At 41.4% G+C, this 24,431-nt stretch overlaps 1 protein-coding gene across 1 annotated transcript; it reads right to left on the bottom strand.

Annotated features, from left to right (window-relative positions):
* Positions 1-5,739: 5,739 nt before the first annotated feature.
* LOC109935703 (speriolin-like protein) lies at positions 5,740-24,153 on the bottom strand. The gene is made up of 4 exons (XM_020534348.2): positions 23,333-24,153; positions 12,835-13,215; positions 6,460-6,611; positions 5,740-6,171 (listed from the first exon to the last, which is right to left on the bottom strand). Exons 1-4 carry the CDS (start codon positions 23,532-23,534, stop codon positions 5,848-5,850), a joined length of 1,059 nt encoding a protein of 352 aa, XP_020389937.1. The 5' UTR covers positions 23,535-24,153; the 3' UTR covers positions 5,740-5,847.
* Between the last annotated feature and the right edge of the window lie 278 nt (positions 24,154-24,431).

The raw sequence follows: 24,431 nt of genomic DNA, 5'->3' as shown, positions 1-24,431 counted from the left end.
TTTTGTTTAAGACAATCATCCTTCCAAATCTTCTATATGTCTCCGAAGCTTGGACAACGTTTCATCGCCACCTTGAGTAGTACCATCAATGCTTTTGAGATGGATTCCCTGCATCAGCTGGGAGGACAGTCATAATAACATCAACATCCTTGAAGTGGCTAACAGCACCAGCATTGAGGCAACGATCATCTGAAACCATTACCATGTGCTTAAGCTGCGTGAGTTCCGACGGTCAAGCAAATCATCCTTGCCCAGCTCAAGAAAAGCACTCAAACAAGTGGAGATAAAGGAAACATTTCAAAGACTCTGTGAATGCTTCCTTCAAGAAATGAAACATAGATGTCAACACCTGGGAGACCCTTATTCAGAAGAAGTCAACTTGGAGGAAATGCCCGTATGAAAGTACACAATTCTTTGAGAACACTATCTGCAAGAGGAAGTATGGAAAAGGAACCGGAGAAAGGAATGCCAACAATCTCAAGGCCAAGGACTACTTTCACCTCTCAGAAAAACCTGCCAAATGTATGATTGAAGATATGGCTCTAAGATTGGGCTCATCAACCACGCAAGGACACACAGAACCTATGAGCAGTGACATGGAATTTCCTTGGTGAATAATCCTACTCATTAGCGAGTGATTGCCAATGGCAGTCTGAGGGGATCCTTTACACTGACATCATTTATTAAACCTGTTTGATTACACACCACCAGATCCAAAACACCCTGATCCAGAACATATTGTTCTAGGAAACTGTCCCAAATACACTAAATGAATTCTTCCTTGTGGTTTCCTCTGCCAATCTAATTATTCCAATCTACATGAAGATTGGAATCACCCAGGGTTCCTGTATACTGCCTTTGTTATAAATCCTCATTATCTCCTGATTTATTCCTGTCCATACAGCTACTGTTAGGGGGCCTATTGACTATTCCTAGCAGTGTCTTCTTTCTATTTCTTACCTTCACCCATATGGATACTATGTCTTCTGATCCACAGTCATTTCCTGCTATTGCACTTATTCCCTCCTGGATCAACAATACTACCCAACCACAATTTCCTTCCTGCCTGTCCTTTTGAAAAGTTAGAATATTTAGTTCTTAGCTTTGATCTCCTTGTAAGCATGTTTCAGCATTCTCAACCACTGATCATACCCATTAATCCTACATTTCCCCTTTCCCAAACCCTACCCTTTCTAGTTAGTTAAAAGCCCTCTCCACAGCTCGAGTTATTTGATTTGCCAAGACATTGGTCCCAGTACGTAACTGATGTGAAGCTGGTCCCACCAGAACAGCTCCTTTCTCTGCTAGTACTGGCCCCATGAACTGATACCTATTGCACCCACATCAAGTTTTGAGCCAAGCATTTAACTCTGTACTTTTATTTATTCTATAATGATTTGCCTGTGGCTCTGACAGTTATCCTGAGATTATTACATTGGAGGTTCTGTTTTTTAAATTTAGTTTCTAACTGTTCAAATTGTTTTAGCAGCAACTTCTTCTAGGCTTACTAATGCTTTTGGTACAAATATGGATGACGACTACTGAATCTCTCCTTCTCTCTCCAAGTTCCTCTCTAGCCCCGAGGAGCTGTCCTTAACCTTGGCTCCGGGCTGGCACAGCCTTCAGGACTTTCACTTGCAGCTGCAGAGAACAGTATCTATTCTCCCTGTCCCCTATCACAACCACAATTCCTATTTCCTTCCCCTAATTGAATGGCTCCCTGTAATAACGTGCCATGATCAGTTTGTTCATCCTCCACTCTTGTCCACACAGCTTGCCAGAACCCTATAACTGTTAGCCATTTCCAAGGACTGATGCTCCTCTGTGGTAACCCCCAGGTCCTCACACTTGCCTCACCAGCAGTCACGCCTTCCTGTCCCTGATCACAGACTAATTTTGAATTATTTAATTTGAAGAATTTGACAGCCCTCTGGAGCAAAGCGTACAGTTAACTTTCCCCTGTCCTGATTTGGCGTAAGGTCTGCAACTCAGAATCTAGCTCCTCAACTTGGATCCAAAGTTTCTTAGTTGCAAGCACTTACTAAAGATGTGTTCAGTCTGGATCACATTGGTGTCCAGCAGTTCCTACATGCTGCAGCAGCAGCACATCACCTAATCTGCCATCACTACCCTGTTTAATTTAATTTATAAATTACTCAAGTTTCCATGCTCTTTATATTTTTTAAAATTGAAAAACAGTATCGATTTTATTGTTAAGCAGCTATAGCTTTTAAGAAAAGTGAGAAGATAAACATTGGAGACCTAAAGACACGATTTTTCTTTTAAAGACTGGAAACATTCACCAATCCTAATCACCAATAGGCTTTATATTCCTTGCACCCCAGCCATACTGTGGTTTGAGATGCTTCTCCTCCACCGCTCTTGTTGAAAAAAAACAATAGACCTGAGGAGTAGAAGCATTTTAGAATTCAGTAAAGGAGGACAACAGGGTTGATTAAGAAAGGAAAAATAATGTACTAGAGTAAGATTGTAGGGATTATAAAAACTGTCTATAAAAGGTCCCATAGGTATATGAAAAGAAAAAGATTGGTGAAGACAAATGATATCCCTTAGTCAGAAACAAGGGTATTTATACTGGGGAACAAAGAAATGGCTGATCAACTAAATACATAAAATGAAGAAATGTGGATGCTGGAGATCTGAAACAAAAACAGGAATTGCTGGAGAAACTCAGCAGGTCCAGCAGCATCTATGAAGATAAAGCATTGTCTGATGAAAGGTCACTGGACTCAAAACATCATCTCCTGAGCTTTTCCGGCAATTTCTGGCTTTGTTGCAGCTAAATACATACTTTGAATCATAGAATCCCTACAGTGTGGAAACAGGCCCTTTGGCCCAACAAGTCCACACCGACCCTCAGAGCATCCCACCCAGACCCATCCCCTACAACCCACCCAATCTACACATCCCTGAACACTCTGGGCAATTTAGCATGGCCAATTCACCTAGCCTGCACATCTTTGGACTGTGGGAGGAAACCAGAGCAAACTGGAGCAAACCCATGCAGACACGGGACAAATGTGCAAACTCAACACAAACAGTCGCCCGAGGGTGGAATCAAACCCAGGTCCCTAGTGCTGTGAGGCAGCAGTATTAACCACTGAGCCACTGTACCACCCTATGCTGTATGTTCACAAAGGAGAACATAAATAACATACCAGAAATGTAGGGGAATATGGACTTTAATGAGAGGGAGGAACTGAAGAAAATCAATATTAGTAAGGAAGTGGTGCTGCGGAAATTAATGGGATTGAAGGCTAATAAATGCCCGGGCCCTGGTAATCTACATTCCAGGCTACTTGCGGAAATGGTACTAAAAATTGTGAATGCGTTGGCGGTCATCTTCAACGATTCTATAGATTCTGGAACAGTTCCTACTGACTGGAGGGTGGATAATGTAACCCCGCTATCAAGAAGGGAGCCAGAGAGAAAACTGGAAATTAAGGACCAGATAGCCTAATGTCAGTTGTGGGAAAATACTACAGTCCATTATAAAAGATTTAATTGATAATCAGACACAGTCAGCATGAATTTTCCAAAGGGAAATCACGCTTGACAAATCTACTGGAATTCTTCAAGGATGTAACTCGTAGAGGTGATGAGGGGGAATCTGTGGTTGTTGGTTTTTTGGACTTTCAGAAGACTTTTAACAAAATTATATGAGATTGATGTGTAAAATTAAAGTGCGTGGGAATCTGGCTGGCAGACAGGAAACAGAGTAGGAATAAACAAATGTTTTTCTGAATGGCAGGCAATGACTAGTGGGTAAAACAGGGTTCAATGCTTGGAGTCCAGCTATTCACAATGTACATGAATGATTTAGATGACAGAACTAAATATAAAAGTCCAATTTCAATTGTAACAGAAAGCTGGTGGGAGGGTGAGCTGTGAGGAGGATGCAGAGATGCTTCAGCCTGATTTGGACAAGTATAATGTGGATAAATGTGAAGTTATCAACTTAGCACCAAAAACAGGAGGCAGATTATGATCTCAATAGTGATAAATTGAGAGAGCGGAATGTGCAAGGAGACCAGGTGTCTGTGTATACCAGTCACTGAAGGTATTTCTGAAGAAGGGGCTAGGCCCGAAACATCAGCCTTCCTGCTCCTCTGATGCTGCTTGGCCTGCTGTGTTCATCCAGCTCTACACCTTGTTATCACTGAAGGTAAGCATGCAGGTGCAGCAGGTGGTAAAGGTAGCAAATGGTACGTTGGCCTTCATAGCAACAGGTTTCAAGTACAGGAGCAGGGATGTCTTACTGCAATTGTACAGGGCCTTGGTGAGATCACACCTGGAGTATTGTGTGCAGTTTTGTTCTCCTTATCTGAGGAAGGATGTTCTTGCTATAGAGTGAGTGCAGCAAAAGTTTACCGAAATGATTCCTGGGATTGCAGGATTGATGTATGAGTAGGGATTAAGTTGGTTAGAACTAAATTCATGGAGTTGAGAAGAATGAGGGGGAAATCATGGAAATGTAAAAAAAAATGAACATGACTAGACACGGTAAACACAGGAAGGATGTTCCTGAAAGTGGGAAAGTCCAGAACTGGGGTCACAATCTAAGGAAATGGTAAACTATTTTTGGGACGGAAATGAGAAGAAAATTCTAGACTCAGAGAGTGGTAAGCCTCTGGAATTCACAACCACAGACCACAGTTAAGGCTAAAATAATTGTAAGTTTTCAAGAAGGAGTTAGGCATAGTTCTTGGGGTTAAAGGGACCAAAGGATATGGGGAGAAAGTGGTTGGATAATCTGTCATGGTCATATTGAATGGCAGAGCAGGCTCCAAGGGCCAAATGGTCTATTGCTGCTCCTATTTTCTATGTTTCTTGGCATGCTAGCAAGGGCTGCTTGCTCTTCTCTCCAGGTGGAACCACAGAAGTGGGGCAGGCAGTCAGGTCAAACTGATCCCCATCATGGCACATGTATTCATGTGAATGGCCATTGTGGCCAGGCCCAGGAGGAAAGGAGGTCCTCCACATGAACCCTACTCCATACACCCACCCCCACCTCCCCCACAGGGGGCAGACCCATTGTGTGTCCAGTGGGCTAAGACTGGGATTGAAAGGTGGGCGGGGGGCGGGGGTGGAAAGCAGACTAATTGGAAGGGTTGTCTGCATTTTGAACCATCCTCCTCACCCAGTTACTGCTGGGTGAAGGTTTGGGAAATTAATTCTCAGGGCAGTAGACTTTTCGTGATCTTCATTTCTGATGAAGAGTCACTGGACTCAAAATGTTGACTCTGGTTTCTTCCCACAGATGCTGCCATACCTGCTGAGTTTCTCCAGCAATTTCTGTTTCTTTCTGGATCTGAGACTGAAAATATCAATTAGATATGATCACCTTACCTGGAATTGGATTGTCAGGGAAAGGCAGCCAACATGACAGTCATGGAGCACAATCATTGAAGGAAACATATTCAGTTCTGTTCTGTGTGTAAAAACGCTTGTGACCCAAAGGGAGAACAAGACACCTTCTAAAATCTATTTATGGTCCCTTCTCAATGATCCTCCTGTTGTCCAGGGGTTTTGGTCATGACTACAGAAGGTTATCTTCATTTAAGCTACATCATCTCAAGATTCAAAAAGATTTGCTGAAAGCTGTTCTTTCTTTCTAAACATTACATAGATTTATTTATAATAGTATTTTTCAATTCTTCAAATGATGGGTCTCCACACAATCAAATAGCACAGGAACATCAGCATTAACATTGTCAGTCATCGATCTCAGAACACTTCTTTACACTTTCCTTTCAAACAAAACAGGAAAATAAATGGTTTATTTTAAATCTTGTGAACTCTGAATGATTTCAGAGGTAATGATGGTCACCATGGAAACAAGGGTTTCTTGTCATTGCGTGATAGCTCACAGAGACAGTTCAGCAAAACCAGTGTGTCCCGGAGAAACTTAGCAGGGACCATGTCAATGACGAGTTTACGCAGGATGATGGGATTGTAGGTGATGTTGGTGTAGGCATTTGGGCGCTGCTTGAGAATCCCATAGGTGTTAACCAGAAACTCACTGAAGCCTGTATGGATGTCTGTGTTATAGTTAAGTTTCTCGAGTTTTGATAACAAGGCTGTGTAACACTGCGTCATTTCCCTCCACTTCTGTTTGTCCACTGTGCCATCCATGGGATTAATGGAATTCTGTAAGAAATGCAGAAGTGAGATGTGGAAGAGAGGCTGAGATGCTATCACTTGCTTCTCACTCCTGGACAAAGTCAAACATAGCCCCAGTGAGTTTCCAGGAAAGTAGCCAGGAACACTATATATCTGCTACAGCACTCATATCAAAACATATAAAGTAACTTAGTTAAAACAGGTATCAAAAAAATGCATCTCCATATTGAGAATCAACATTAAGTTGCCATTTAACTAAAAAATTCTAATCTTTTCAGGATAAAATGCATGAAAAGGGAATGGTGGAAGAGGTACCTGTTTGATTTTGGATGGGATGTTAGATACGGTGTATCCATACAGCCTGGTTAATCCTGGGAATACATGTGCAAGAATCCTCCGGTCAAGTTGGAATGCAATCTCTCCAATCACACGACTGTTTTTCTCCATATTTGAGAAGGAGTCCATCTCTGGAAGATGAGGTGTAAAAAAAACGATCAGAGTTGGACGTTTCTATGAAGCATGAATCAGGACATAACGGGGGCATGTAAGGAAATAAGAGATCTAGTAATTAATGGTCCTTTAGGGAGTAGAGATCACAACATGATAGTATTCTAAATTCAGTTTGAGGGAGAGCAACTTGGATCTCAAACCAGTGTCCTCAAGTTAAATAAGGGCAATTACAGAGATATAAACAAAGAGTTGTCTGAAGTATCATGGGAAAATAGAGGAAAGGGAAATTCAGTGGAAGAGCAGTGACAGATACTTGAGCAGATATTTTATAATGCCCAGCAAAAATTTATTTTGGTGAAAACGAAGGCTTCTATGAGAAGGATGAAGCACCCATGATTAACAAAGGAGCTCAAGGAGAGTATATAACTAAAAAGTAAAGTGTAGTAACCAGCAAAAACTAGTAGTAGGCTAGAGGATTAGGAACTTTTTGCAGAAGAAATAGCAGGTCAGAAACAACATGGTTTGTGAAAGGGTAATCATGTTTGCTAAATTTTCTAGAGTTCTTTGAGAATATAACAAGCAGAGTTTATAAAGGGTCACCAGTAAATGTAGTATATTTGAATTTCCAGAGGGAATTGATAAGATGCCATATAATAGATAATTGCACAAGATAGGAGCTCATGGTATTGGGGTAATGTATTCACATGAACTGAGGATTGGTCAATAAACTGAAGACAGACAGTCAGGATTAGTGAGTCTTTTTCAGATTGGAAAGATATAACAGCACCACAAGGATTAGTTCTCAGGCCTCAAATATTTACTATCTATAGTAATGACTTGGAGAAAGGAACAAAGTGTAATGTATTAATATTTGCTGACAATACAAAAATAGGTGGGGAGGGCATGTTGTTATGAAGACATAAGGATGTAGATAGGTTGAGGAAATGGGCAAATCTTGGTAGATGGAGTTTAATGTTGGAAAATGTGAGATCATGCATTTTTGTAGGAAGAATAAAAAAAACTACTTTCAAATGGAGAGAGGCTCCAAAAAATGTACAGGGATCTAGGTATTCTCATGCATAAAACATAAAAAGAAACACAGCAAGTAATTAAGGATGCAAATGTTGTCCTTTATTGCTGGAGGGTTGGAGTTTAAACACAGGGAAGTCTTGTTACAACTATACAGGGTGCTGATGACGCTGCACCTAGAGTACTGTGTACAGTTTTGGTCCCTCTATTTAAGAAGAGATATATTGGCACTGGAGGCAATTCAGAAGAGATTCACTGGGCTGATTACTAGAAGCATTCCATAGATTCACCACCCTCTAGGAGAAGAAATTCCTCCTTATCTCTGTCTTACATAGGCAATCCATTATTCTGAGATTATGCCCTCTGATCCTAGATTCACTCCCACAAGGGGAAACAACCTTTCCATATCTACCCTGTCAAGTCCTCTAAAAATCTTGTATCAATTTCCCAATAACAGACATTAAGCTAACTGGCCTATAGTTACCTTTTTTGTCTCTTTCCCTTTTTAAATAAAGGTGAAACACTGGCAGTTTTCCAAAACTCTGGTAGTCTTCCAGAATCTAGGGATTCCCAGAAGATTATTACCAGTGAATTCATTAACTCTGTAGCTAATTCCTTTGACCCCTAGGATGTATCCCATCAGGTCCAGTGGACTTATTGGTCTTTATCCTTATTAGTTTACCTCGTACTTTTTGTATTTAGTGATAAATATTGTAGTTCCTTTCTCCCTTTGCCCTTTAATTATTTAGTCATTTTGGTGTGCTGCTGTATCTTCCTCTGTAAGCTGACTGGTAAGGTTACAAACCTGGGAAGCTGTGTGAATAGCTCAGAGACGCTACTGCTGGCTTTCTCACAGTGGTCAAACAACTCAGAGACATATTGCTGGCTTTCTCACAAGTCGTCAAATAGCTCAGAGACACTGCTGCTGGCTTTTTCTCACAATGGTCAAATAGCTCAGAGACACTGCTGCTGGCTTTTTCTCACAATGGTCAAATAGCTCAGAGACACTGCTGCTGGTTTTCTCACAAGTGGTTAAGTAGCTCAGGGACATTGCTGCTGGTTTTCCTCTAAGTGGTCAGACTGTGCACTGGAATTTTATAGGCTGCTCAGTTGAAAAATGAGCCCCTGAAGTGACATCATTAGGATCTTCATGACCTGAGGGAGAGGGGTAATTTAGGGGTTGTCTTCTGACTACCTGACTACCTGACTACCCTCCTTGACCACCCGACACTCCTGCCCAACTACCAAACCACTTTCCCAAACAATCTACCCAACTAGGCCCTGAACTTATATCTAATCCTGAGCTGACCTGACTACCTTCCCCATCTTCTCACTTTAGTCGCTTTGTGCCTCCTGCAGACAAGTGAAAGTTCCTGGTGAAGAGAAGTCAAGCAGCAGAAGGTCCTGACAGTCCAGTGATCATCCCACTGAGTCCTATGGACAGGGGCCATTGAACTGACTTTCCAGTCCTTCCTTATGCCCATAATACCCATGATATTTTTCTATCTGTCTGTATTGTATGTGTGTCTTTTGTGGGGGATGGGGGCTGGTTTATACTAATGTTTTAACTAGAAGAGGTGTATGTCATAGATTTAAGTACGGCTTTTGATAAGGTTCCCCATGGTAGGCTCATGCAGGAAGTAAGGAGGTATGGGATAGGGGGAAATATGGCAGATTGGATTCACAATTGGCTGACCCTTACAAGACAAAGGGTGGTAGTAGACAGAAAATATTCAACATGGTGCTCAATTATTACGAGTGGTGTACCACAAGGATCTGTTCTGGGTCCATTCCTATTTGTGATTTTTGTAAATGATTTTGGATGTAGGAGTGGAAGGATGGATTAGTAAGTTCGCAGATGATACGAAGGTGGGTTGAGTTGTGGATAGTGCGGAGGGCTGTTCTAGGTTACAAAGGGACATTGATAGGATGCAGAGCTGGGCTGAGAAGTGGCAAATGGAGTTTAACCCTGAAAAGTGTGAGGTGATTCATTTTGGAAGGACAAACGTGAAAGCAGAATACAAGGTTAACGGAAAGATTCTTAGCAGTGTGGAGGAGCAGAGGGATCTCGGGGTTCATGTCCACAGTTCCCTGAAAGCTGCCACCCAGGTGGATAGAGTTGTTAAGAAGGTGTATGGTGTGTTAGCTTTCATTAATAGAGCGATTGAGTTCAAGAGCCGTGAAGTTATGCTCCAGCTATACAAAACCCTGGTTCAGCCACATCTGGAGTATTGTGTCCAGTTCTGGTCACCTCATTACAGGAAAATGTGGAAGCACTGGAAAAGGTGCAGAGGAGATGTACCAGGATGTTGCCTGGAATGGAGGGAAGGTCTTATGAGGAAAGGTTGAGACAGTTAGGGCTTTTCTCTTTAGAACGACGAAGGATGAGAGGTGACTTGATAGAGGTGTACAAAATGATCAGAGGTAAAGATAGAGTGGACAGCCAGAGACTTTTTCCTAGGGTGGAGGTAGCTATTATGAGGGGCATAGTTTTAAAGTGAGTGGAGGTAGATACAGGGGAGATGTCAGAGGTAGGTTCTTTACTCAGAGAGTGGTAGGGGCGTGGAATGCATTGCCAGAGAGGGTAGTGGAGTAGGCCTCATGAGGGGCATTTAAGCGGCTATTAGGTAGGCATATGGATGATAGTATAAGGTAGGGGTGGAGGTTAGATAGACTTAGGTTTAGGGTAAAAGTTTGGCACAACATCGTGGGCTGAAGGGCCTGTACTGTGCTGTACTGTTCAATGTTCTATGTCAATGGTTTATCACTATTTACCTGTAGCTAGAACGTACTTATTTTTATAGAATGCCTACAGTGTGGAAACAGGCCCTTCAGCCCAACTAGTCCACACCAACCCGTAGCGCATCCCACCCAGACCCATCACCCATAACCCACCTAATCTACACATCCCTGAACACTACGGGCAATTTAGCTTGGCCAATCCACCTAACCTGCACATCTTTGGACTGTGGGAGGAAACCAGAGCACCCAGAGGAAACCCACGCAGACACGGGGAGAATGTGCAAACTCCACACAGACAGTTGCACAAGAGTGGTATTGAACCTGGATCCCTGGCGCTGTGAGGCAGCAATGCTAACACCTGAGCCACCGTGCTGCCCCCAGGAAGGTGGCAACTCCTTCAAGCCGGATAATATTATTTATTAGCAATAAGTAATAATTATTTTTATGTCCAGAAACCCGGTTCATTTTTTTTGTCAACCTCAGTCTAAAAAAACAAATAAATGGAGGAATTTTGTATCCTGTTTAATCTTTAAATTTTGTGACTGTTCCAGAGTAGCAGACATTGAGTTCCAGCGTGTTACCTGAGTGAGGAACAACAGAATTTGGAATTTGATTTGAAACAGTCAATGAGGATTTGTGTGCGGTATTAGTAAGTAACATAGGTAAAGTAAAACACCAGGTCCTTCTGCATTTAAGAAATTGCACTGGAAATGACAAAGGATTTCCTTCATTTGGCAGAGTTGGCAGGTTGACTGAGTTGGCGAGTAACCTGTAGGTAGCATTGCCTGGCAGAGCTATGAAACAGAGATAATTGAAGTACTAAACTTGGGTTTAGAGGAAATATAAGAGGTACCCGGTACAACACTTTCTCCCCAGCTACATTGTCCCAAGTGTAAAATGATGAAATAAGTTAATGGTATAAGAAATGATAAGATTATACAAGGTTCTAAAAGGGAGAAGGAGGAAGAATGAATGGATTTAAGAGTCGTGTATTGTTGTTTGAGTATCATAGAATCAGTAAGTACAGAAAAGGATCTTCAGGCCATTGAGTCTGTACTGCCAAACATACAAATTTGCATTAGTCCCATTTTCCACAAAGTTTATGATAGAACACATTTTTGAAATGGTGTTTCATCTTACAAGGCTGGAGGCATATGCTGATTGTAATTATTTTATTTTTCTGTATATTTTGATTGTGAACTGAATGGGAAAAGGACTGTTGTAAAAAACCAAGGATCGTTGAAGGACTGCTGCACTATTTAAAACCTGAAACTCATTGTAAGTATTGTTTAAACAGCTGCTTGTTCAAGTAATGGGGAAAGTTTAGTTGCAAATGAACTGACAATCCAGCGATCATCCCAGCGAGTCTTATGTACAGGGGGCGGAGAGGCAATGGCCTAGTGGCATTATTGCTGGACTGTTAATCCAGAGACCCAGGTAATGTCCTGTGGACCTGGGTTTGAATCCTGCATGGCAGATGGTGGAACTTGAATTCAACTAAAATCTGGAATTAAGAGTCTAATGATGACCATGAATCCATTGCTGACTGTCGGGAAAAACCCATCTGGTTCACTAATGTCCATTAGGGAAGGAAACTGCCATCCTTACCTGGTCTGGCCTACATGTGACTCCAGACCCACAGCAATGTGGTTGACTCTTAACTGCCCTCTGGGCAATTAAGGCATGGGCAATAAATGCTGGCCTAGCCAGCGACGCCCTCATCCTGTGAACGAATAAAGAACTGAAGCCAGGGCTGTGTACAAAATAAGAGTGATTGTCCATGATAGGGTAACCTGTTAATGATATAGGCCTTCGGCCTGCCTGCCGATAACTATGTAATTTACTCCCAGGTAGCTGAACAGCTTGCGGGTGTGAATGTTTGGCTCAAAAGCCATTGGACCTTGAGACATATACACGGTAAAACTTTCCAAAGCACTACATAGAAACATTTCTTAATTAAAGCTTGCCGTCAGGGACAAATGAGAGGATCTGAGAACAGGTGACCAAATGTTTGGTCAAAGGAGGAGGTTTTGAGGAGCACCTTCAAGACAGAGGTTCCAAGAGGGAGTTCCAGCACTTAGGGAGCACTTAAGATATGCTTAAATAGGAGATGCAGGACAGGACAAAGTTGTAGTAAGGCAGAGGTCATGATGAATTATAGGGCCAGAACAACTTATAAAGATCAGGAGTGAAACAAAGCATAGGGGACCTTGATGGCAAATTGAGAATTGAATGTGAGGTGCTGTTGGAGCAGCAACCGATGCCAGTCAGTAAGAGTGGGGTGACTGGTGAACAAGATTTGGTATGATTAGGAAACGGGCAACAGGCTGTTCACAGAGGCATTGGAAAGAGAGTACTCCCAGTTGCTTCAGATCATTGTCTCTTTCCTTGGTGCTGTACTGTGCCCACAAGTGCCCTGAGGAGGGCCTGTTTCTTCAGGGATTTGTACAAATGCTCACCATTACTCACCATTCACGTAAAATACTCGTGTTTTGTTCCCCTCCTCGAGAAACAGTTTTTTTGATTCATCCGATGTAGCTGTTTCTGAAAACCACATTTTCTTGGTGCTGGGTCGAGTCTCGGTGTCGACCAACTGTTTGCTCACATCCTCTTCCTGGGAGACGCCTGAAGCATCAGGGGTGCTCGTCTCAAACAACTCGGAGGTTCGGCAGTAGCTGGAGGACTTTGTTGGCTGTGTTGCACCGACTGCAGCATTGAAACTCACAGAGTGCACATCATCCGATAAAGAAAGGGTGAGCAGGTTCTCCAGGGTGGGGCTTGGCTGCCGGTTGTGATGATCCTGCATTTCACAGGTGCCTGTTTGCTCTGGGGAGCTGCACAATGTGGAACCTAAAACACAATTGCAAACAAATATTGTGAACTGACAAGAGGGAATCACTGAATTGTTACAGCGCAGGAGATTCAAATCACCTGCTCCAGCTTATCAAATGACCATATTTACCTCGTACCAAACTTCTGCTCTTACTCCACACCCTTGCCTTATTTCTATCCAAATAATCATGCAAAGCTCCTCTTGAATGCCTTGATGGAACCTGTCTCCATCACATTTCCAGGCAGTGTATTCCATTACCTAAACTACTCACTGTGTGAAAGAAACTTTTTGTTAGTTCACCTTCGCTTTGCACATTACTTTAAAGCTATGCCCCCTTACTCTCATTCCTTTTACAAGTAGGAGCCACTTCTTTCTATCCGGTTCATTCATGATTTTGAAAACCTCTATCAAATCTCCTCTCAGCCTCCTACTCCTCAAGGAGAACAGTCCCAATTTCTTCAATCTATCTTCATAATTGAATTTCTCATTCCTGGGACAATTCACCTAAATCATTTCTGACTCTCCAAATGCATTCACATCTTTCATATAATGTGGCACCCACAACTGTACACAATATTCCAGCTGAGGTCTAACAAGTTTTTAATACTAGTTCAATATCGCTTCCTTCTGTCCTGCTTTCTTAATTGCTCTCTCCACCTGTTCTGCCAATTTCAATGATCTCTGCACATATACTCCCAGGTTCCTCTGCTCCTGCATCACCTTTAGAATTGTACCCCCTATTTTATATTGTCTTTCAATGATCTTATGAACAAAATGAACCACATTGATCACTTGCCTGTCTTATCTTGTTGAGACTGCATATTTATAAACCACTGTGCAATAGTGCAGCTATAGACACCTTGCTTTACTCTATAGCATTGCCCATGACTATCTCGCCAGACCACTCCCATGAGGGAGTCCAGGCCACTACTTTCACCGTATCTCATCATTTTATTTGGAAGCTATGCACTCCCATCTTGTCAACCCAATTTATTGCTAGACTGCATGAATCTAACTCTGCTCACATTGTGATTAGCATTGTATGGATTCAGAATATCACAATCCAGCACAATTCAGATCCTGTATGATTTTGTTTCACTGACACCATGTGGCTAAGGGTATCATGTGGTCCAGCAAGTTAGTCTTAAAAAAAAAATCCAACCCTACCAGGGATGCTGTACAGGCTGGTGGGAAATATGAGTTGTGAGGAAGCTGTAAAAAGGCTTCAGGGGGTTTAGGCAGACTGAATGAGTGGCTAAGTGTATGGCACATGGATAATAACGTGGACAAGCTTGAGTCAGGTTGGAGGAATGAAGGTGCAGAATGGACAGAAATTGGAAAGTGTTGGTGTCCCAAGAGAACTGGATGCTCTTATTCATAAGTCACTGAAAACAAACATGTAGGCGCAGCAAACTATTCATGATGAAAATGGCGTATTGGCCTTTATCACAAGAGGATTCGAGCACACCAACAAAGTTGTCTTGCTTCATTTGTACAGAACATGTGTGAGTGTTCACAGTTCTGGTCCGCTTATCTAAGTAAGGATACACTGCCATAGAGGGAGTGCAGCAGTGGTTCATCAGATTGAGTCTTTGGATGGTGGGATTGTCCTCTGAAGAGATTGAGGACTCCAGGCCTGTATTCCCAGAATGAGACAAAATCTATAAGATCATAAGACAGAGGTGCAGGAGTAGGCTATTTGGCCCATCACATCTGCTGCATCATTCAATGAGATCATGGCTATTCTGGTAATCTTCAACTCCTCATTCCTGCCTTTTCCCCATAAACTCTCAATTCCCTTACTGATTACAAATCTATCTCACCCCTGGATATACTTAATGACCCAGTCTCAATAGCTTTCTGTAGTAAAGAATTCCTCAGATTCAGTACCTTCTTAAAAAAAAATTCCTCCTCACCTCTGCTTTAAATTAGTGAGCCCTTACTCTGAGATTATACCCTCTGGTCCTAGACTCACCCACGATGGGAAATAACCATTCTGAATCTACCCTTTCAAGTTCCCTACAAATAATAATTGTTTCAATAAGGTCGCTCTCGGTCTTCTAAATTCTAATGAATACAGGACCAGCCTACTCAGCCTCTCCCTCCAGATCTGGGATCAACACGGTGAACCATCTCTGGACTTCCACCAATGGCAGTATATCTTTCCTTAGATATGGAGCTGAAAACTGTTCATTGTATTCCAGCTGTGATCTGATTAGTGCCTTGTATAGTTATAGCAAAACCTCCCTACTTTTACTCCATTCCCTTTGAAATAAAGGCCAACATTCCATTTGCCTTCTCTATTACTCTCTGAATTTGGATCCTCTCATTTTGTGATTTATGCATAAGGATTCCCAAATCCCTCTGGTGTGTAGTTTTCTGCAGTCATTGTCAATTTAAATAATACTTAGCTCCTCTATTTTTCCTTCCAAAGTGCACAGCTAACTTGCTTAGCCTGTAGTATCCCTTTACAGACTCTTTATGCCATCTTCATCATTTGCTTTTCCAATAATTTTTGTGTCATCTGCAAATGTGCCTATAAAATATTCACATTCCTCATCCAAGTCATTAACATATATCACAAACAGGAACAAAAATTGTTTCAAAACAAGTTCTGAAGAAAGTTCACTGGACCCAATATGTTGACTGCTTTCTATGCACAGATGCTGCCAGACCTGCTGAGTTGCTCCAGCAGATTCTGTTTTTCTTTCAGATTTCTACCATCTGCAGTTCTTTGTTTCCTTTTCATTAATCTATATTGTGAGTAATTGTGGTTCCCTGTGAAACAACATTAGTTACATTGCTATCCTGAAAATGCCCCCTTTCATCCCAACTCCCTGTCCAATACCATGCTTATTCTGCTAGCTTATTAAGTAGCCTTATGTGGAGTACCTTATATACTCCAATGCCTTCTTTCCCTTTTTATTCAGTTCCACCCATGTGGATATTCTTGCTATTGTACTTATCTCATCCTGTAACAACAATACAAGTAGAGATTTGACTCTACTCCTTGATTTACCTCATCCTTCCTGAGGTATGCTCATGATGGATATTAGATGAGTTGGCACAGTGGGTGGAATTTGAAGGATTAGCATGAGCTGGCACCATGTTAACATAGGGGTGATAAGGGGCTAGCTGGTAGACATAGGGCATATACTGGCATGGAATATGAAATGGGAACATGGAGGTGGATAAAGATGATCTGGTAAAGGTGTGAGGGAGTGAGTGGTAAGGGCAAGAGGAATGGTTTATGTTTGAATCTTCCTTTCCACCCAGCCCACCTGTGCACTGGGCACCCTCTTCAGGTCTAACTGGATCCACTGTCATGTTGAACTTGTGGCCTGCTGACTGAAACTGATATCTTCAGTTAAATGGAAATTTCAATATCTGTTTTACACATTTGCTCATCATTAGGTCAGCAATAGTTTCAGGCTCACTAATTAGAAATGAATAATCTTCAGGCTTAAATGAAATAACCGCTGCATCTAAATTATTTGTTCCTTCTTGCATATTAGAAACCTCCTTCTCTCAGTCTTTTTTGAACAGTTCAGTTCTGCGTTCTGTCTCTTTATAGCACATGGGAGTTTCCTTGGTGCAGCTCTCTGAGAGTTGACCTGGGCAACCTTTGCCTAAAACTAAACACAATATTCCAAATGAGGCCAGGATAATAAAAAAAAATCAAAGTGCTCCTGAGATGCTTTTGCATTAAACCATTAACAAATTCAAATTCATCATCTATTTTTAGTGGTTGACATTGACACACCTTTTCCTAAGTTAATAGGGTTATTAATTGGTCACTTATTCTCTCAACCTTATCCTTTAATCCTGTAAACATCCGGTGAAACTACATTCCAAAACCAATAAATCCTTCCTGGAATGCTGTGCCCTCAAACTTAGAAACTAAGAACAGAAGTGGGTAATCCAGCCCTTCAAGCCTGCTCCACCATTCAATATGATCACTATCTGATTCTCTATCTCAATGTTATATTCCCATTTTCTCCCCATACCCCTTGATGCCTTTAACATTTAAAAACTAGGCCTTCATGGCTGTTGTGGTATAGAATTCCACAGCTTCACTTTGAAATGTTTCCTCATCTCAGCGCTGCCCCGTATCCTGAGACTGTGTCCCCTGGTTCTAGACTTGCCAAACAGAGGAAACATCTTCCTCGCGTCTAGTTGTCTATCCCTGTTGGAATGTTATATGTTCAATCACATCCCGTCTCCCTTTTGAATACTAGTAAATAGAGGCCAAGTAGAATCAATCTCTCTTCATGGATCAGTTCTGTCGTCCCAGTTTCAGTTCAGTGAACCTCCTTGTGCTCCCTCTCTCTCAAGTATATCCCCTCTTAGGTAGGGAAATCAAAACTGTATGCAACGCTGCAGGTGTGGTCTCAATAAGGCTCTGTATAACTGCCATAAACATCCCAACTCCTTAAATCAAATCATTTTGCAAAAAGAGGCAAATGTAGCATTTACTTTCCTAATTGCTTGGTGCACCTATCTGTCTACTTTCATTAACTGGTGAACATGGACACCCTTTGTACATTCACACCTCCCAATATCATTTACATAATAATACTCTTCTTTTTTCACATCAAAGTATATAATTTCACATTTAGCCACATTTCACTGCATCTGCCATGTATTTATCCACTCACTCGACTTGTCCGAATCACCTTGCAGCCTCCTTGGATCCTCTTCACAACTCACAATTGCGCTTAGTTTTCTGTTGTCAGTAAACTTGGAAAGTTTGGTTTCCTTATCCATGCCACTTAATACATTGTGAATAGCTGGGCTCCAAATACTAATCCTTGCAGGACCCCACTAGTCAGTGGCTGCCACTCAGAAAAAGACCCATTTATCCAACTCTGTTTCCAGTCTGTCAGCCAATTTTCAATCCATACCAAAATACTACTCCTTATCTCATATGGTTTAACTTTGTCCACTAATGTCTTATGAGGGACTTAACAAAAGCTTCTGAAAATCCAAATATATTACATCCATTGGTTGTCCCTTATCTACTGGTTACATCCTCAAAAATCATGTTAAGCATGATTTTCTTTTTCATAAACTCATGATGGCCTTCTCCAATCCTGTTAATGCTTTCCAAGTGTGTTCTGTTATCTCATCTTTTATAATAGGCTCTAGCAATTTCCCCATTACTGATGTTAGATTAACCAGTCTATAATTGTGGTTGGTTGGCTCGCCGAACTGATTTGTTGTTCCGCAGACGTTTCATTATCCTGCTTGGTAACATCATCAATGCAGCCTCCGATGAAACACCATTGGGTTTTCCCGCCTGATTTTAAACTCTGGTGTCTGTTCAGCTGGATTACCTCACTTCTGGTTTTCCTTTGCAATGGAGTGTATATAGGGTCTAGCTCTATCTGTTTATTGATGGCTTTCTTAGTGGAGAACCAGGCCTCTAGGAATTCCCGTGCTTGTATATGCTTCACCGGTCCCAGGATCCTGGTGTTGTCCTAATCAAATTGATGGCTTTCCTTATCCATGTGGATGGAGATGAGTGAGTATTGGTCGTGTCTTTTTGTTGCCAGTTGATGTTCGTGAACTCTTGTGGTTAATTTTCTTTCTGTTTGTCCAAAGTAATGTTTGTTGCAGTCTTTGCAGGGAATCTTATATATGACATTGGTCCTGTCCATAGTGGGTAGTGGGTCTTTGATTTGGGTGAGCAGTTGGCATAGGGTTGATATGGGTTTGTGTGCTACTCTGATGCCCAGTGGTCGGAGGAGTCTTATGGTCAGTTTAGATGTGTTCTTGATGTAAGGTTGCGTGATGAGTGTGTTGGGCCGTGTAGTATCTTCCTGGTGTCATTTGTGTAATAGGCATCTTCTGACCCAGTTTTTCGGGTATCCATCGTGTAGTCTATAATTCTCTATTTATTCCCTCTGTCAAGTTTTAAACAGTGGGGTTACATTTGCCAACCTCCAATCAGTAGAAACTGTTCACAGTCTATAAAACTTTGGAAGATGACAACCAAAACATCCAATATTTCCAAGACCATTTCTAGCCCTGGTGACTTGGCAGCCTTTAATATCATTAATTTCCTGAGCACTATTTTCTTACTGATACTGATTTCTTTCAATCCTGCACTCTTATTAGATCCTTGGTTCCCCAACATTTCTGGGCGGTGATTTGTGTCCGATTTTGTGAAGACAGAACCAAAGTACAACACAGTATATGAACAAATGAATCAGGAATAGAAGTAGGCCACTTCATTCAATAGGATCATGGATGATCTGATCATAGCCTCAACTCCCCTGAACTGAATGAAGTGCTCAGGCTCTGGACAACTGACTGCTAACTTCTTCCTCTTTGTATTCCAGCCTTGGCCTTAATATTCCTGGGATTGAACTCTCAATTACGTTAACTCACTAACCTAATCCGTCAATACCCCTCGGTAACATCCTGCTCCTGTCTAGACACCTTACTGTGCCTCCTAATTTATTGTCTTCTGCAAATTGTCTCCACTAATCCTTCATCCAAGTCATGAATTAAATATGGTGAGAAGCTGAAGGCATTGAATGACCTTGGAGTACACATACATCAAGTACAGCTTAATTTTCCAAAACTTCCTGTAATTCTATCTAGCCAATTCAACTGATCAAATAAAAATGCATCGGAAGAGTTCTTGACTAGCAATTGAAAGAAGTTAATCTAATTTTAACAAAGGATGGGTAAGACATCATTTGGAATATTTAGTACTGAGTTGAATACTCTTCCTTCAATACAACATCAATTCATTGGTTGAAGCTGAACTAAGAACAACATTTCCACATTCAAACGGTCCACATTTTCACAAAATAATTAACTGGAAGTAGAGGCAAATGACAATGACTACACATGTGATTGGATAGGGGTTAGCACTGCTACCTCACAGCGATTTCAGCTTTCAGTGACTGTCTGTGTGGAGTTTGCATGTTTCCCCTGTGTCTATGTGGGTTTCTGTTGGGTGCTGCAGTTTCTTCCCAAAGTCCAAAGGTGGGCATGTTAGGTGGATTGGCCATGCTAAGTTGTCCCGTAGTGTCCAGGGATGTGAAGACTAGGTGGATTAGCCAAAGTAAATGTGGGATTACAGGGATGGGGTCTGGATGGGATAATCTTCAGAGGGTGGGTGCATACTTGATAGGCCAAATGGCCTCTTTCTGCACTGTAGAGATTTTATCCAGATGAGTGGAGGGGCAAATGGCAGACAACATTTAAGATTCTCAAGGGGCATCAATATGGTAGACTCTGAGAAGTTGTTACCCCCGGCTGAGAACACAAAGTATCCCCTTAGGATGAGGGGATGATCATTTAGGACTGTGATGAGCAAAAAAGGTACAGAAGGTAGTGAAACTTTGGAATTCTCTACTCCAAAGGGTTATGGATCCATCACCATTGAATATTTTAAAGCAGAAATAGATAGCTTGTTGATTTCTCACAGAATTGAGTGATACGGGGACCAGGCAGGAAAGTGGAGCTGAGGCAGATGACCAGCCATGAACATATTGAAAAAGGAGGAATTAGGCAGATTATGTCATCAACAAGAATTCAGAAAACACCTGAGCTTGTTAAATTGCCATGGAGATAGATGTACAGATTTTCAGAAGTATCATATGTCTAGATGAGAACTGCTCTATGAAGGTGTTACATGAGCATTTATCATGTTTGAAATGGAATGTCTGCGTTTAAATCAGTTGGACAGAGAATTAATTAAATGCAATGCTTATGAACAAGTTATTATATTTTAGAGGGGGAGAGAGAAATAAATTCAAGACTGTCAGCTGTTATCTGTACTGATTGTGATTTCAAGCTGAAGTAGAAAAGAAAGCACAATTCCAGGTTCCTGGGAAGAGGGAGGAATTGTCAATCAGAATTTCTGGCTGTGACATCAGATCTCTGAGAAATCACAGTTATTGGCCCCAAAAGGATAGTAACAATAGATATACTGTACATAACATAAATACATAACGTCGAAACACAGTGTAGCTATACAACAGAAATATACAATCAATTAAAAGCTTTGAATGACAGCAAGTTCAAGATTTCCAATGTTGAATTAATACTAAGAAGCAAGAAAGGAACTGATGTCATTTATGAAGCTGGAGGGTACTGTTGCACAAGTTACGATGATGCTTTGTCAGATTGTATGAGTACTATGTTCAATTTTCACTGTCATTCCAGCAAATGTGTTATACATTGATTGACAAGGGCACAGATGAGGGAACAATTAGAGTGAGCCCCAATACAGTTGGATGTTAGACTGGCCAAAGCGATGTATCAGTGACATGGGCTTTGATTGGCTGAATTATCAACTCCTGTCTTTGAGTTATTTTTTGGCCGATTCTGTTTGGATCAGCTTGGATTTATGAAGAGACTCACAAGTGCATATGTTACTGCATGATGCCAGGGGCAGGAGCTGCTTCAATGGCTCCTTAATGCCTCTATCCACTGCAGCCAGCAGGCTCCTGGCTGCTGCTAGTGAGCAATGAATGCCACCAGATTATTGGAGTAACTGGGAGTTGATGTGGGTTTGTTAGAGCGAGATGGTGGAGCATTATGGAGTGTGCCAATGTTTCTTTGACTTTGTAAACCAGGTCAATACCAGGAGTGAGTGTACAACAAAATTGTTATCAACTGTAGGCACAATTCTACAAAGTCCTGCTCTATTTGGCCAGAAGACCATGTGCCCATATCCATATAAATGGGCAGTGAAGTATTTAAAGTGAGATTCTAAGTGAAGTAGAAGGACCTTAGCTAGGTGATTTTAGAACTAAGGGACACAACCTCCAAGCCCTTTAGGACTGAGATGAAGGAAAATTTCTTCATTCAGAGGGTGGTGAATTTTTGGAATTCTCTACCCCACAATCTGTAGAGACTCAGTCATTGAGTAAGCTCGAGACAGAGATTGACAGATTTCTAGTATGACATCAAAGGATAATGGAATAGTAAGGGAATATGGCCTTGAGGTAGATGATCAGCCATGATCTAGAATAGAGGTGCAGGCTTAAGGGGTGAATGGCCTACTCCTGCTCCTATGTTTTTCTGAAGGCCGTACAAGTTTTCCTATTGACAATGTCTATTTATCAGTAATTAACTGGATAGGCACAATGGTGTTTGTACAGTACTGGAGATAATTGGTTTTGGGAAACTCTAACCAAGCAAGCGTAGGTCAGGGTATGGTATAATGGGACAAAATGTATGTATAAGCATCTTGAGCTTGTAGGAACATCTTTTGTGTGATAGAATCTAATTTACTAAAATCATTTAATTTAATATAATGTATTGGAGTCAGGATAACTTCACAGGGTAATTCTAGGCTAGCAGAAGGCTGTCAGCTTATTGAAATGCAAAATGTATCAAATGATTGGGGAAAGATTATTCGGGATAATCAAAATAAAAACAAAAATTATTGGGGAAAGAATTATAATTATTTTGGAGTCGAGGTGTTGATAATTCAGCAGTCATCATTGTGTTAAGTTTTGATATTTTGAACCACGTAAAACGATCTCAGCTACTGACATGGTATGAACAGACCAATGGAATGGCAGTGGGTATGTGGTATATTGCAATCTACAAATTGTGCTTGTATATATAAGAGCTCAGGAGAAGACAACCATCTCAGAGCTGATGTGTACATATCAACTCAAATGATATGGTACATCCAGGCATATGTTCTTTCAGTCATTCTTTAGTAATCTGAGCTGAGATTCGTTAGAGATTTGCCAGCCCAATTGATATACTGTGAGGAAGTGCATGAACACAGTGCTCACTTGTAATTTGTTAATACTTAACAAAACCACTGAGGTTGATTTATCTCTGCAGTCAGAACCTTTTTGGATTAATGCACAAGTCCTTGGCTGATTGAATGTAAGGAAAGCAAATTCACAAAGCCATTGGCAAAGAAAAACAAAATTAAACCAAAATAAATTTATTGCTATGCACCTCTTCATATTAAAATAGTCACTATTTTGTTGTTGTGTCTATCATTCAGGGGATAAATGTAGCCCAGATTTGATATATTGGATGCCTGTTTAACAACACTTCCGTGAAGCAGCTTGGGAGCAACATTAATGGCACCACATTAATACTAAGTTGTTATTGGCCCACAAAAAAGAGCGAATATTGAGTTACCTCGTGTTGCTGTAGCTGTGTTGGAATGACTAAAATTTGAATAACAGTTTGGTTTCTGTCCAAGCAATGGTGCACAGTTAGAGGATAGCATGTTACGTAACTCCTCATTTTCTTTGAGCAAGGTAATCTGCCGTTTTAATGCTTTGTTCTCTGCTGTCAGCTTCAAATTATCTCGCCGAATCTTGTCTGAATCATCGCACATGATTGCCACTCAGAACTATGCCCAAACATGAGCAGCTCAGGCACCAAGCTGAGATTCATAGCAGAATGGCTCAGGATCCTGGGCAGATACATTGTGACATCAAAGCACAGGAACAGGTCATAAAGGGGACTGTGACCCAGGAGAGAGGCGCCTGCTAACACACCTTTCAATTACCGTAACTGCGCTGGCAAAATGCTTACCAATTATCAAAGCCATCTTTGTGAAGACCTTCCAGACAAAATGCAAGATACTTTGATATCATCTGTGCTTTGTGAGCCCATGTGAACTCTCATGTCATGGCAGCACCATCACTATTAGCACTACTAGATTTGGAGTGACTGAAATTAGGAAGGGAGCTCAGGAGCAACAAAAAGACTTCCCCATTCCTGGCTAAATCTGATGTTGGAGGAACTTGTCCGTCCCTAATTATCCATACCACTGTTGGTCCTCATCAGGGGATAGATCCATTAGTAACTTTTCAGGGATTCCTGAGGAGGGAATGCGTGCAGTTTAAAGGGCCCAACAGCATGTCTAAAGTTCTCAACTTGTACACCCTGGTTTTGTTACGCACAGGGAGTTCACCTTTCACTCCCTCCTCCGACAATTAATGCTGCTGTTATGAACTTTGGACTTCATCAGATGGTTATGTTTTAAACTGTATTCTTTGAGGTAAGACAGGATAATTTGGAGAGGGTAATGTGACTTCCTACAGAATCTGCCTGAGGCATTACTGTGTGACCTGGTTGCCACGTGTACAGTGGTTCACATGAAAATGTTTTGGAAGTTTGGTGAAGGCCTTAACACCCAGACACAGTAGCAGTCATTCACAGGGATTTGGGGACGAAGGTGCCCCAGCAGAAATAAAGAACTATTTTTGGATTAATCATCAAGTAGAAT

Source organism: Rhincodon typus, chromosome 7 (assembly GCF_021869965.1).
Source record: "Rhincodon typus isolate 14 chromosome 7, sRhiTyp1.1, whole genome shotgun sequence".
NCBI classification, from domain to species: domain Eukaryota; kingdom Metazoa; phylum Chordata; class Chondrichthyes; order Orectolobiformes; family Rhincodontidae; genus Rhincodon; species Rhincodon typus.
Note: the sequence above shows the minus strand (reverse complement) of the source record. Positions and strands in the feature narration are given on the sequence as shown.

Excerpts from the sequence above, each read along its gene's own strand:
- LOC109935703 (XM_020534348.2), bottom strand. The coding sequence starts at position 23,534 with ATGTGCGATGATTCAGACAAGATTCGGCGAGATAATTTGAAGCTGACA. Across the intron at positions 13,216-23,332 it reads CACAGCTACAGCAACACGAG|GTTCCACATTGTGCAGCTCC; the intron begins GTAACTCAATAT and ends ATTGTGTTTTAG. Across the intron at positions 6,172-6,459 it reads TCCCATCCAAAATCAAACAG|AATTCCATTAATCCCATGGA; the intron begins GTACCTCTTCCA and ends CATTTCTTACAG.